At 41.8% G+C, this 16,091-nt stretch overlaps 1 protein-coding gene across 1 annotated transcript in view; it reads right to left on the reverse strand.

Annotated features, from left to right (window-relative positions):
- TMEM120A (transmembrane protein 120A) overlaps window positions 1-16,091 on the reverse strand; it is a 157,538-nt gene that overhangs the window by 61,629 nt on the left and 79,818 nt on the right. Inside the window, exons 5-6 of the mRNA XM_086954768.1 lie at window positions 13,625-13,720; window positions 5,412-5,501 (exon numbers count right to left, since the gene is read on the reverse strand). Of these exons, the coding sequence (XP_086810894.1) occupies window positions 5,412-5,501; window positions 13,625-13,720 (186 nt within the window). The remainder of the gene's footprint in view (window positions 1-5,411; window positions 5,502-13,624; window positions 13,721-16,091) is intronic.

A 16,091-nucleotide genomic window follows, 5' to 3' on the forward strand; every position in this document is an offset into this window, starting at 1 on the left:
CAAGCTGAGATTGCGTCCCAATCTTCCTTTTTAGTTGTCAGTAATCTTGGCAAAACCTGTACTATTAAACCTGGTAATGCTTTAGCTTTGTCCCCAAGGCCTAGCCCTGGAGTACGACCTTTTTCCTCGTCTTCTATTTCAGTCCAAATAATCTTTTTGTCTCCCACCTCCCATTCTTTTTCCTTGAGTTTCTCGTAAATGCCCGTGGGCAGCAGTACTTTTAACAATTTCATAATATCCGTATACGTGTAATCTCCCATGAGTAACATGTCCTTAAGTTCTCGGTGAAAACCTGCAGGGTCTTTATCGTGACAGGGCACTAGTTTCTTCATTTCTAACAATTCCAACTTTGTTAAAGGTGTGTACACAAACACACGTCGTAGGGTATTATCAGTATTCATAACTGGGTGTACTTCTCGTAAAGGATTCTGCCTGTCAAAATGAAACATTTTCCTTTCTGGGGGCGGAGCTGGAACATATTGTGGGCCTAAGAAAGCGTTATATCTGTGCCGTTGTTCTAGAATGATTTGAATTAACCTGGTACTTAGGCCTCTCCATCTATTCATAAGTAGTGCTTCTAATGTATCAGGTAAAGGACCTGGATCAGAATGTTGATGTCTGTATAACGCAATGAGATGCTGAATCATGTACATACCAGCTAATTTCTGCTCGTCTGGGGAAAGGTTCAAAAATGTCTGTGCTACTGTATCATCATTATATGTACTAGGATTGTCAGCCCATAGTACTGCTGACCGGGCTAGTTCTTGTTCATCCATAGAATTGAGTACATGGTACCCCATTCGTTCTTAAAGAATTTTATCAGTAACCTGAAACAGATATTCAGGAGAACTCGTTTTTGAGATGCCAGAGAGAAAAACTCTCCTGCTTTCTGGACGAATGCCTTTCTTATGGTAATTTCCCTTACCTACATATGCTATTATTTCTTTAGCCGAGTCTTGTTCCTCTGGTTCGTCCTCCTCGGAGGAGTTATTCCTGTCCCTATCTCCATCCTTTTCTTGTTCCTTTCTTTCGTGCATTTCTATTACTTCTTTCCTGATTCTTTTATACATACTTGCTATACAACTCTGTTTATCGTGTTTTCCATCGGCTATATTCTGACCCCACTTGTTTAGTGCGTCCATCTCGTCCTTGTCTACTCCAGGCCTGTCTCGTTCTCTTATTAAACAATTTATGAAGAAGCGTAATATACAACCTTGAGTGTCAGCTTTCTGGTGAGCCAGGGCCTCTTTAATACTTTCAGGATCTTCCCCAGTCTGGATAAAATGATATATTCTATCTAGGTGTTCAGTCATTCCTGGGAATAACACTAAATAATCTGTAACTTTTCGTAAGCGTAGAGATGCTAACAACATCCTATCGTCTTTACCAGGTACTGGATCGTATCTGCAAATTGGAAGGGGTTCTTTAAGCATGTCGTAACTTGGTGTTCGGGGTGTACGTTGCTTTAATACGTCCCTAAGGTTTAACCTATGTGTTTGTGGCGGGGTCTGGTGACCTCCTGTCGCACCTCCTGAGGCGGAGGCTTGAGCATGACTTGTCTGCGGAGTCTGTGTAAGTAACTGAACTTGGGTTTTACCAGGATCAGGCCCAAACGGATTCAGTGTATTCATCTTAGGTGTAGGAAGTGGTGGAGGAACAGGTGGAACAGGATTTCGAACAGGTGAACTCTGTTGCGGTACGGGCTGGGCATTGTCTTGGAGTGGGTTGCCACCACCGTCACCGTCAGTAGGCGGTACGTTGGTACGTGAATTGGTGTAAGCGGGAGCTACATCGTCTAGATAGGAGGCAAGGAATATGTCTTTGGTGGTCCTGTGACTTACTTTAGTCGGAACCAATGGTGGCGGCAGATCTTTCGGTATTTCTGGAGTGGCCTTAGGCAAACCCTCGGCCACTAAATACATGCCATTGGCAAGAGTGTTTCGCATGCGGTCTACTTGTTCTGCTTTTACTCGGATACCTTCAATAACTAATTTGTTTTCTCGGACCTCATCTGACTCTTCTCTATGTTTTTCTGCTTTTCGGAGTGCCTTTTCTGTACGCTTATGCGATTCTTTACGCCACAATTCTATGGCATCTTTCTGGGATTGTCTGGCTTTCTTTTTCCATAGCGCTTCCTCTACTCTCATGATGCACTCGGCATCCCATGTTCCTGTAGCAGGCCACCTGTGTCTCTCTTCTAGGTGCTTGGTATAATCAGCCCATAAATCTAGATACAGTATGGCATCTAAGCCATGCTTATGGTACATAAAATTTCCAGGAGTGTCCCTAGGGGGGACAGGAATTTCTTCCTCTAGTATCCCTTTCCTAGTTCCTATCTGTCTTAATTTATTGAAAAACGGCATCTTGTTACGTGGTACTGGTCACTCGATACTTGTTACTTACTCTGAACACAGCTAGTTACACAAGAACACAGTAATGTACATCAAACAGTCACTCATACCACGACATTTATCACATGAAACATTTTGAACACATATGGACTACCCTTGAATTCCAGAAAACGAGAACAAAAATCGAAACCTTGAATACTTTATATACTGCTAAACAGTACAGATACACTGCCAAGAACAGTGCAAGAACTTGAATGCCTGATGTACTGCTAAACAGCACAGATACACTGTCTAAAACAGTGCAGACCGTGTTTGTGTACCCAAACCCGTCTTTACCGGATACATAATAATGCACCCGTCTAGATGCGTCCCCAGCAATGGTACTCACCGGGAAGCACGGAACAGAAGGCCTCGGAAAACTCGACTGGACTGGACCGGACTGGACTCGACTCGACTCGATACGTGAATACTTCGGAACTGGTGGGCCTCTTGACACCTCGGACCTTGCTTCTTTCGGCTAGGCTCTGGTCGGGATCCTCCGCACTCCTCACCGCCTCGTCTGGGTGCTGATCGCAGTCTCCGTCACCTCCGTAGGCCTGAGGGAGATACAGGAAATCCTGCGGGTACGCGTAGTTGTCCGTCTTGACTGTGGCAGGGGGCAAAGGCTGCAACGCACCAACCGGCGCGTGGGGTGGGGGAGGGGTCCCTGTTCGGGCGCCAAATTACTGTGGTAAATATTTAATTACCGTCCTAATTTCTATGCAGGTAAGTACTTAAAATAAAATAACTCAATCGGAAAGAAAGACGCAGAGTCCGTGGTGTTAGAGTTCTTAGGGGTTTTATTCCTTAAAAAGGAATGGTTCTTGAACCGGATATCGGATTCCTGACACCACTGGGGTTCAGGAAGGGATAGAGCATACTTTATTGACAATACATAACTTTTATACTTAATGCACATAATGAAAACCAATGCAGAAGGCGTAACAGCTGAGAGAAACAAGATAAGAGCACACACGTGTTAGCAATACGTAATCAGAAGGCGTGAACTAGGGCGTGCACGGAGGTGTGTGCTAGAAACGTCATATGAAAGTGTCACAAGTGGGTGGGTACATGGCAGAATCTTGCAATGTCAGCAGAAATCTGAGGTCTGGATGCGCGTGCAGCTGCATGACGTGTGATTGACGTGAAGCTGGAGGGTGCAGGGGACTTGACATTTACACTAGAGGAAAAGAGACAGAAGTCTGGCATGTCAGATCAACTTGTTCCTATATCATATCTGATATCTGATGTTTGGGAACCATATTATCTAGAAGGAAAGGTCTCTTGGGCAGAGGCTATCCTACACTGACTATGAATACGTGCATATGTGCCTACGTGTCTGTGTGTAAAGCGAGGGGGCCATGGGCCTACCATGGTAACGGGAGCTATGAATTACTTGCATGGAGACAGAAAGGCCGGGCCCTTTGCTCTGCAGCCGGGGATTGTTTATCTATTCTGCTGGACTGGAATGTGTTTTCGGGAAGCTGAGCTTGGCTATGCTGATACTGTCTTTGGCTGGCAAGCAGGCCGAGCCAGGCTCCGCTCGCCTCGCAGGGAGTAGGACAGAGTTCACGGGGGGGCATCCCACGTTGCAGTTTCAGTAGGCAGAGATGATTTTGAAAGGAGGCTCGATGACAGAAAACAGGGCCTAACTCGCACAGAGCCAGGAATACGTGAAAGTGCACCATACAAAGACGGTGGCAAGGCATATTTAGGAACGGAATATCCGACCCATTCAGGGTGGATCTGAAAGAGGACACGTTAACGTTAGACGCAAATGTATTTGCGTCTTCATAGCTGACACAGGAGGGAAGTTACATGCACTTTAAGCTCGTACATGGAGACGGTGGGGTACACGTTAGGGAACATTTCTTGACCATAAAATTTATATTTCCTCATAGGGGCTGCACAATGCATTTAGCCTGAAAGAGTTTTAATGGCAAGGGGTTGCAATCAGTGTAGGATGTGGGGGTTCGTGCTTATTCAAAAAGTAGCTGTGAGGTGACTGTAACTGTATGGCTAAAGGTTGTGCAGCCCCCATACTAGGGATCTGGAGGAGACTGAATACTATCCGCGAAGGTGCAACGCAAAGCCCTTCTAACTTTCAGGTGGGGAGAATTCTAATGAGGAAGACAGTTGCGCTTTCCTGGAACAGTGATATTCTTCTGCTTGCCATTATCCAGATCATTAGAGAAAACAAAGGAATCAGAAACATAATGTGTAATGCAGCTAGTTTAGGAATCCTCTATTTGAACTAACTCCAGGCTACACTACATTTTTCAGCCTATGAGACCATGTGCAGTTCCCATGTTCTGGCATCAGCCGGTACATACACTATGAAGAATTTCGTAGATGATGTGGAACGGCCTTTCGGTATATTATTGCATCTGTGCCTCTCAAAGCAATAAAGTCATCCCAAAGTGGTTTTATCAAATTTATTGCAGCGAATAATGTTTCACTAATGGCTTTTATGCGTTGATGACTATGTAACTTTCAATGTATATTTTGATTTTAACTTGGGTAATCAGCCTTGCTGTTTTGGTTTCATCTCTTTTATTGCCACCATTGGGCCTGAGCCCTCGTGTGACTAACAAGACTTATACATTCAGTTTGACAGCGGGGAGACGCTTAGTGGAAGAAATGCAAACCACATACACGTGACACTTCAAAATATACAGATTTACATAGTTTCTGAAATAATTCAAAAAATACATTTCTGTTTATACGACTGCATTTAGATGTTTTTTAATAACTATTTGTGAAAACTTGACTTGAGAAAGGATCCCTTACACCACAGGTGCTAGCCTGAATCTCAGCCAATGCCATTCTCAGCAAGGCTTCTAGTTGTTGCAGCTGTACTAATGGTTGCTCCCTCTACCCTAGATAGGCAGGATGAAGATGCAAAACAACAACCTCAGCCTTGGTAAATGTAGCAAACTACAAAGAATGTCAACTCTGAAGCACTTTCCAGGTCAAACACCAGACACGTTGAGTTTCCATACATTGCGGCATGTATCTTACCTGGAACCGTTGTTGATAAGAATACTCTCGCGGATGGTAAGAGTGCAGTAGTACCAGACCAGGAGGAAGTTGAAGAGTGCATCTGTCACCCTTTAAGGAAGAGGGCGACAAATTAGTTGAAAGAAAAAATATATAAGGAAATGGCAGCTTCTTTATACTAGATCACTGGAGCTTCGCAAACATTAACAAGGAGCAGGCAAAGGATGATGGGTGGTGGGTTAAGCGATTGTCTAACTAGTCTACTATAAACTGAAAAACAATAGACTGAGAAGTGGTGCTGATATTGGTTTACAGTGTATGTTTGAAAAAGATAAACATATAATAGAAAGGGATGCAACCCATAGGGTCAAAGTGGGGTAGCACCATTATAAACACTATCTGTTCACCAGTCGCATTTCAAATATAAATGGCCAGGTTGTGTTTGGTGTGACCGCCCCATTGCAAGTTGATGGTTGGACCAACAGTGCACTGTTGCAACCGCCAAGGATCTCGGGGGCACAGCAGTCTTGAAGCTGCAATATGTCTGGCTGGACCACTGCGGTCCTGCCAAGCATATTATGAGTTTCCTATTCGCCACAGTTTTCATGGCGGTTCCTCGTCCATGAAAACTGTATTGCCTATAGGCCATTGGGTGCATGTGGGGGGCACATGTTGTGCCCCCCTATGTGCATGCACCCCGGTAACTGCACCAGTCCATGCTGTGCAAGTACTGCCGTTGGCGTTCCCATTGCGGCGCCTATTTCATAGGCACTGCTGTGGGAACGCTAAAGAACTGCCCGTCAGTGACTAAAAAAGTGCACATGGGTTTGGCGGTGCAGGAGTGGGTGGTGGTCCCGCTCCCACACAGCCAAACTTGTAATCAGGCCCTAAGTAGAGTTGTTATTCTGCATCTCTAGCAGAATGTGATAAGATCAGTGTTTTATCATTTAAACAGGGCCCGTGTTGGAGGTGGTGAGAGACACTAAATACGGAAGTTATCATAAATACTGCAGAGAGCTGTAAAAAAAATGAGATCTAGACCCACAGGTCTGACATTCATCGTAAGTGTAGGGTCTTCCCCAGCCTGGGTACCTGTCAATAACTACACCACACATGGGGAATTAAATGTCTTTATTCGTCTGCGTGTAACTGCGAACTCAATAATCTAAAACAAGCTTTCAGTCACCTATGGCAGAGCTCTACAGAGCCTGATAGGAGCGAAAAGGGTTCATTCATAATACTCGCAAGACACTACACCTCCTCCCTTGTTAAATATATATATTTCTTTCCATCACTCACACACAATGACATCTCTTCAATCAACCTCGTTGGCACTTTAATTATTCGACTTGACCTGGTTACGGACAGCTGGGAGCTGTCATCTTCAGTGTCAGAGATTTTCAAACACGGTGAAGAGGTAACAGCAGTCACTAAGTTTTCAGGTTTAGTCTTTTCTTCACCATCTTGATCAGAAGACCGATGAATCAAATGCCGAAAGTGAAAAGAGTCTCTGGTAACAGACTTTCCAGTATGCGCGTCAGTCACCATGTGTCCCTTTGTGACCACCACGTGGAAAGGTTCAGCATTATATGTAGCATCAGATTTACTTCTTCGCAATTGTTGTGTGATCTCTAGATGACCTCTTTTAAACTGGATGTTGTTTACATGTTACCTCTAATCTGCATAGGCTCCTACCTGACCCACTGCACCAAGTGCAGTGGTACAATGACTCTCTTTAATGGTTTTAGTAACTTAATTATTTCTTATTTTGTAACTGTCAAGTTGCACTTTATGAGACCTGTTTGATCTCTGCCTTGCAGCGCTTCTATTCAAAGTGTTGTTGGTAATTTATGATTATCAGAGGCTGCGCTCCGTAAACCTGGTTGAATCTTCCTTCAGCATTAACATTCTGTAGAATGTAAAAGATCTGATACCACAAATTCCTTGTGAATAGGAGTGGAGTGGTTATGTTCGAGGTTACTGACAGCATCTACAACTCTGGAGGTTTAGGAATTTAGATGTACTAGTGTGAGCTAGCCAAACCAACATTTACTAATGATATGAGTAGTCTCGGTCTCTATATTGTGAAGTTTTGTTGACCTAATACACAGTCCTACTAAATTCGTAGGAACCATATAACATGGCGCCACCAATGTTCTAGGTTTGCACCCATTTAATGGATCTCCTGAATAGTTTCTGTTGCGTGCCCAAAGCTCCTTTATTGCCTTCATTCGGAGAAGTCTGTGGTGATAAGGGTTCATATTCCTCAGTTTAATGGAACGCACCTATTTATTTCTGCAGGTTGATCAAGCTTGGTCTTTTAAAAGAATGGTCCACTATAATTTTTCCTTTCCTTGAATTCCATTCATTAATATGGCGGATCAAGTTTTGGTTATTGCTATTAACTGCAGACAAGAACTAAAAAATAATTTCACTAGATATGGGTTCATCCAGGACAGTGGAGATGTTACCTTTGTGGTTGAGGCTCACAAAGCGTGTAAATGCAAACATCTTTATTCCTGGGTTACTTTTTTCTGTAGTCGATGTTAACTCACTAACATTTCCCACGTATGATGAGGCCGCTGTTCCAGCAGTATATAGACCTTATGAGTACTTAGAAGTGCCTTTAACTTACCAGGAACATCACAATTGGTTCCAAGGTGCCCTCCCACATACACTCCAAAGTGTAAGACTGGGCCCTCTCAATAATAAAAGGGCAACCTGGCCAGCCTTATCAGGCTACACGTCGTTTCCACATGCAAGTCCATAAACACAGTGGGAGCCGCCTGCTTTCTCGAATCATTTGATTAAACTGTATCAGCATCTGATGCAGTACATCATGGGTACATTTTTGCTGGATAGATGCAGTTAGATGTGAAAGCAATTAGTCAAATTACTATTTTGCTATTATGGGTAAGACCTCAGCCAAACAGGATTGCCTTTTGGATTGCACAAAAGAAAAATCAGTTTAAGGCGTTTTTTCCCTACACGGGATGTCAAGATGAATTTACAATTCTCACCATGGGGCTGATTTTGATCTCGGAGGGACCGCCAAGGACCGGCCATCAATGGCGGTCATACTGACAGGCAGCCCTTTGGTCCGACCACCGCATTATGTTGCAGGCGGTCGGACTGACACCATGGGCAGGGAAGACCGCTGCCTCCAACAGGATCTATGATCCCGTCGGGCGGTGGTCAGAATCGTATCTCATGAATGGTGGCGGTGCCAAGGCAGGCACTGCCATTGGGATAACAATGGACCTTCCTTTGCCTTTTCATGGCAGTCCTACCACCATTAAAAGACTGTTGCAAAGGGACTTGGGGGGGTGGGGGGTCTGAAATGTCCCTCGTGGGCCACTGGTGCCATATGTAGTGCCCCCATGCACATCCACGCACCACATGCTGCCTGGATGTGCCCATAGTGCTGTTTACCACTGCTGCTTGTGTTGCAGGCCTTTTCCTGGGCTGCAGCACAAGCTGCCGTGTTAAGGAGCATTTTCCAAACGCCAGCACAGTGGTCGCAACATAATTCGGCAGTCGGACTGCCGACTGCTTGTCAAGCCATCTCCTGACCGCCGCCATGATAGCAGTTGGTGGTTTGACCGCCGATATTGTAATCAGCCTCTATGTGTCATACACTTCACATGGTTCCTCAGTTGAGGGGTGTAATGTGTGGGGAACTGTATTTGCTTCCTTCTACACCATTACTCATGGAACTCCTTCAATTGCTCTTTTGCCTGAAGTGTTAGTACAGATTTAAACTGAACATGGAGCAGTCCCTGTCCTAGACTTGGGGATGAAAGTAATAGTCAATTTTGCCACAATTACCTCAATTGTTTTATGGAATATTCGGGGAGAGACAGCTTCTCTGGTGATACGCTAACGTCACTCTTTAGTTCCCGTTGAGGATCAGGAACACTAGCTACTTAAAATAATCTCTGAAACCTATACTTTTATAGGTTGGGATCGTTTTTTGAACCAGGCCTAACAAGCCACAAATTAAAGGCAAGTCAGAAGCAAAAACAGCTGAGCAGGCACCTGAGTATCTAAAAAATTCTGGGATAAACTAAAGAAAAGACTAGAACTAAAACATGGACTTGATCTCCTCAATCATTGCATTCCCAAAACCATTATATTTACATGATCGTAATCAAATTAAACAACCTGACAGGTATCAGTTTTCAGATACACATTCTTCTCGTTCTTTGAAGGACTCTCCAGACAAGTGGTCAGAGAGGGGGGGGTCGAGGCGATGGTAGACAGGAGGAGTATATGAAACCAAAGGCGAACTCACAACGCACCTCTGACGTTTATATGAAGAAATAAGAGAAGCTTCCTAACAAAAAAACACAGTTTAAAAGGAAGACACTGGCAGGTACTTCCACAAAAAATGCCACAAATGCTCAGAACTATTCCTCAAAACAAGACATAGGTGAGAACTCTCTTTGACAGCGGTCACAATAGTTCACCAGAATCTTCACAAGTATCTTGTGGCGAGACCTTTTGATGATTATATGCAGGTGGAAACTCCAGATCAGAAGCTCAGCCCTCCAGAGTGAACTTATGATTTGGACATTCAAATTCAGGGCGACAGATTGCTAACTTTTAAAATAATATTATGGCAGAATTTGACCACTGACTATGACATTCGCTTGGCTATGGCATTCTCTTGGCTGAGATTGACTGGGTCTGGAGTTTGTTAGAAATGTTTTACAAGGGAAGAATGTAATGATACCTTTCTTTTCCGTTCATGTTCCAGAGGATTTGAAAGCAGCATATCCTGCAGAATGGGCTCTTGTGGAAGCTCCAGCTTTCTATCATAATCTGTCTGGTTGGGAATAGCGACTCACCTTATCATGCTTTAACTATAACAGCACAATATTCACAAAGCACAGGCTTAATAAATATTATAGTACATAAGAAATACAAAAAATCCATTGGAAATTCCCAATGGATGTTTCTGTCAAAATATAGCGCCTGAAGGCGGGAATTTGAACACTTTCCCAGCGGTAGCAGCCCAACGAAGATTCTGTCGGTTTCCACAAGGAAATAATAAAAGTCCGGGTATGTTTTCAGCCTGTGCGATGTCAGTTTTTCAAGAAATTGACTTCGAAGCATTGTCTTACGCTTAGGATATTTACATCACAGACAAGGATTTATACACACATTTGGCCAGAGTGGATTGTTTAATTCTAGGATTCGCTGACCAAGGATATAAATTTAATTTTCCAAAATCTAAAATTGCCTCTCGGAGGCCTACACTTGGGATATTTATTATCAAATGAAGGCAAAAGCCTAGAACCACATTTCTTATAGAAATGTGTTTTATTGCAAACATGACATACATTTAAAATGCTTTAAATCGCTTTAAGGATTTCTACATTTTGTCAGAACATACACAGCAGATTATGCACAATGGGTTAGACCGTTGTATGATTTCATTTTCCCAGATTATTCTTATAAACATTGGACTTCTGAATATACAGATATTCTTCAGAATTTACAGGCAGATATGCTTGAATCGAAACACTTACATACGTGTGTTAACTACTAATTTAATGATCTGCATAATTGTGGGTTCTAGTGGTTTCACATATGTTTTATTTAATGAAGGAGAAATGGTACCAATTGCTTATAAAACACAGTTATATTCCAATGCGGTAATGCATTTTGCATAGACAGTAATTTTTTTACTGCAGTTCAAACAGCTGTATTGAAGAAATGTTCATAGGCACAAGGGAGACGTATTACTATGGTGTCGCCTATTCTGGCCTTAGAGGCCATCACAAAGACCAATGTTTCAAACGCGAAAGCCTTGCACCTAAATGTGAGCAAATACATGTGAATCCTACAACAGAACATATTTCGAATAGACAGACTTGAAGTATGTACCTGCTTGATCCACGCACATTCCATGCATCACTTTAACGGATGGCACCTTTGTAACTTTTTCACACCATCAATCCCAGATGCTATTTAACTCATTACATGACCGGTTGAAATGTTTCTCAAGGGGTTTAATGAGATATACTATTACAATGATGACTCACCGGTGTCAGAGCAATTGACAGACTGAACTCACCTTTGAAATAATATTCTCACTATCTGCCAATACCATAGTTTTTCTATGCCCTTTCTTAGTCGCTTCAGTGTTTTAACCATTCACAACCACTGCTTTAGCTACATTCAGGGTCTGCCCATGCACTATATGTTTTGCAGTAGGATTGAAATTATTTTGCTTTGATGCTTCTATGTATAAAAAGAAGTATCCTTTGTGACAAAATACACTAGTGGTACCGTTGTTTCTCCTTATATCAACCTCCATATTACAGAGCAATAACCCCACTCCCACCATTCTTGTGTATGTGTACCACCATGAGTGCATGTTCTTACGTGTCTTTACCTAATTAAACTAATCTCATATGTTTTGGCCAGATGCATGAACAATTAAATAAAATAAATGCATTTTTGAGTGAGTAAAGTAATATTTTATTTGTAATTCACAGACTCCAGCCAGAGAATTCCGCCACGCATATTTTTTGTGTGTGGAAATCTCTGATCTCGTGGCGGAGATCTCTGCACACATAAAAATAAGATTTAGTAGTAAATGTGGAAGAAACCGGTCAGAGTGGTAGGATAATGGGCAGTATTTACTCCTAAATGGATTGGGTCAACTGTTAAAGGAGGTGCGTGCTAATACAAAACAAACGCTCATAGAAGAATAAGACAATTGGAAATCAAAAAAATACACATTTAAATCTGCAACATTAATAATATTGACAAAAAAGGTTCAGATATATTCCAGATCAGCCTTATAGGTAGGCAAGCGCTAAGCATGACAAACCACCAGTACTGCAACAAACTCCAATAGAAATCAATTGAGGCAGGCAATAACACATAGGGGGAACCAGGTAAAATAAAATACACTGAATAACAGTTTGTGTTAAACTTCATTTACATTATTTAAACTTTACTTTTTTAATACAAGTAACATTTAAATAAACTATATTGTAAATGATAACTTATTTTAAGCAAATGCAATAGTACACAACTAGGATTCAAAACTGTGATTCATTCAAGACATCAGGAGATCTATGCATGCAAACTTAAATTTGTGATTCGGGCCCTGTATATTTTAATCTTTTCATACTGCAAAGGCTAAACCAAAATGTGCTATTAAAGCTGAATTTACACTGTAACCAGGGCTCGAGTCGGGATACCACGCGGGTGGACGGCGTCGCCTCACTTATTTTACCGGGTGGACGCCGTCCCCCCTGCCCAAAACATGGAGCCGAGATGGTACCCGAGTCTGCGCGCGCGCTCCGCACTCACCAAACCTCACCTCCTATTGTCGAGAGAGGGCGAACAGAGCTCTTTAAGTTGTTTCACGCTGATGGAGCTGTTCAGTATGACAGACGGGCACCCGTGACGTATATTAGAAAAGGTCAGTATGTATGCATGCATTTAAGACGGAGACCGGCAAATTTACTGTGGGCAATAAATACGCACCGAACAAGAGCAGCTTTAATTTCCCCGCTCCTTTGAGTGTCAATAGGAGACGAATTCCAATGTAAAGATTCTGCTTTGCCCTTTGAACCTGCCGCCATCACCTTGTAACCTTTGTTAATGAGAGGGGACTACATTTCGTGACGTCACTTCCTGTCATGACGTCACTTCCGGTGACACCACCTAACTTGGCGCGTCCCCTACTTCTTTTTTTAGGATTTGTGCCCTGACTCTTACGTGATTGCATACATGCAGCTCAAATATTTATTGTGGAGTATATTTGACATGTGTCTAACTCCCTCAATTATTTTCATAGACTGCCTCTGCACTGTACTGTTCCCTCTACCCTTAAGTCACATTGCATTATTCTGTTCTGTACAGCCAACCATGGTCATACTCACCCAAAGTCCCTTGGGCAGCAAGCACATTCGCAATATGTGTGGCTGAACACTGCCAACGAGACGCGAACACAATTGCCCCATATGACTGTGCAGCTCCACCATGCCACAGTCTGTACTTTGTGAATGTATTTGACTTTATCTGGAGTAATTATGTTTTCAGCTTCAATAAAATTGCCTCTTTTTTAACGGCTTAGTTTCAATTTTTAGTTAAAAAAAAATAATTTACATTTAATTACGGACTTTTTGACTGATGCCAAGTGGCTAATGATAACCTTAGGAGAACCCCCGCCTTCTAACTATTTCCTTCTAACTGCAACAGAGACTTACCTGGAGTTAAAGACGAATCGAAACATGAAGGAGAGAACCATCAGAATGGTAGTGAGGTACAGCTTGAACTTCTCATACTCATCCTTATAGGCAAACCTGCAGGTAAGAGGCAAAAGCTATAGGTGAAACCCATAACCACTCGCACCAGCCGGTGTCTTCAGCCTCGCAGTGTCCGTTAGCCACAAAAATGCATGATACTAGCTTCATGTACATATCACTTGCTATTCAAAGCAGGCACTCACTTAAATGCCCCTATAGAGCCTCACTGTCCTCCTTCATTTCTTCTTGGTCCAGGACAATAGTAAACTCTACTTTACATAATGATCTTATTCTGGCACTGATTTTCAACTCACCTTAACTAGGCAACACGAATCAGTTGGGCAACACCACATGCATACACTCACATATTACCACACAATCACTGGGTACAGAAGCCGGATCCACTACCAGACATCACACATCTCCATCCAACATGCCACTTCTCCTCAGTTAAAGGTACCCAGTCAGTACTGCTACAAGAACACCCACCCCTAGGACTCGTCCCTATTAGAAGAGTTCACAATTCTTGCAATTTATAACGACTTGCGATTTTCATGCAAAGAAAGTTTGATTAAATAATAAAATGTTATTTCTATTTAAGTCGAATAAACAACTAATTCTGTGAGTGAGAATTTAAGTGGCATTGTACAACAAGCTAGACATCAAGATATATGTTTCTACTATGGTAGGTGTACTTACTAATTTACGGATTCATTTCTGAAGTAACACAGCTGAAGAGATGGTCGCTTTGCACTATTCTGAGTTAATTCTGACAATAAACTATTTTAACTGGATCGGCTAAGCAGAAAGTGATGTTTAGTCATCAGATGTGTTACAGTGGTTATGCTAAATACAGGTTTTATATATCACTTCTGTACATTTCCATGCATTTGGTAGAGCAAATGAAAGTAAAAAATAAAACAAGTAGAGGAAGAAGGCCAATTATTACCTCTTGTTTTTCCACACACAAAGTAGACAAATAGGTCTCCGTTTAGCTTTTTGGATTATATCCTATAAAAGTCCTGGACACCGCCTATTATAGTAGGCTCTAGAAGAGGTCGTTTTTTCTGGTAAACCCATACTTATTTTTAAGGATTTAGTTCAGACTATTATCGATATTATTTGTTTACAAATGTAATTAGCTCATTAAACCCTAGATAAATTAGTTGGATGAGCCCTTTCGTCCTAAAATTGTAACCTTTTAATTTTTCCATCTGATTTATTCCCTCTATCTTTAAAGTTGTATATTAAGGAAACTGTTGCAAAACAAGTCATATGGGCATTTAAAAGTCTGAATCTCTTTAGAAACCTAGTCACAAGTTATTTATGGTATGTTTATGTTATGTTAAGGAGATTGATAAAGTGCACTGCCACTCAGGGGATTTCTTCGTGTTCACCACAGGTAATGAGCAAAGGGAAAGGTGAGATATAACTAAGCAATACATAGGATTTTGATAAGAGATCTGAGTCTGCACCAGTAACCAGTGCAGATATCTTAGAGTAAAACAAGTGTGACTGGTCCGCTTTATTCTGGAGAGTTTGCAGGCAGTAAACAACAGCGTTTAACACATTACAGTAGTCTAGTCTGGGCCTAATCAGGGCCACTATAGTAGTATGGCAGGCATCAAAAAAAACAATGAAGAGGTGGAGATAACTTTTGTAACAAAAGTATAAGGATGCGACTTATCCTTAAATTTGGCATTGCATTGAAGAGAGGCGTCAAATTTTACCCCCAGACTCTTCAACAGCTGTAAGTGGTTACGGCATAAGCCAACATCAGTAGGTTAAAGAGAAGGCAGAACAAGAATCTCGGTCTTTTCGGTATTTAGTTGTGCCCAGTGATGTTGCATTTGGATCACTGAAATAATATCGACGGACACAATATCGACTTGCCAGAATATCGTGGACAAAATATCGACAGTCAAAATATCGAGTTTGTATCTACAAACAGGTAAGTACAAAAATATCGAGTACAAAATATCGTTAACAATAATATAGATGTAAAAAATATCGACTTTATTAAAAACAGTGTTAAATTAAATTAATATTAAATTTAAATTACTAAAATATACTTAAAACTACTTAAATTAAATTATAATAATTAAATAATAAATTAAAATAATAAAAATAATTTTTTACAATCTTATTAGTTGACCCTGAACCCTAAAAATACCCCTTTACCCAAAAACCCCAAACTGACCCTGAACCCTAAAAATACCCCTTTACCCAAAAACCCAAAACTGACCCTGAACCCTAAAAATGCCCCTTTACCCAAAAACTGAAAACTGACCCTGAACCCTAAAAATACCCCTTTACCCAAGAACTGAAAACTGACCCTGAACCCTAAAAATACCCCTTTACCCATGAACTGAAAACTGACCCTGAACCCTAAAAATACCCCTTTACCCATGAATTGAAAACTGACCCT

The sequence above is a fragment of the Lissotriton vulgaris genome, chromosome 2_1 (genome assembly GCF_964263255.1).
Source record: "Lissotriton vulgaris chromosome 2_1, aLisVul1.2, whole genome shotgun sequence".
Taxonomy (NCBI): domain Eukaryota; kingdom Metazoa; phylum Chordata; class Amphibia; order Caudata; family Salamandridae; genus Lissotriton; species Lissotriton vulgaris.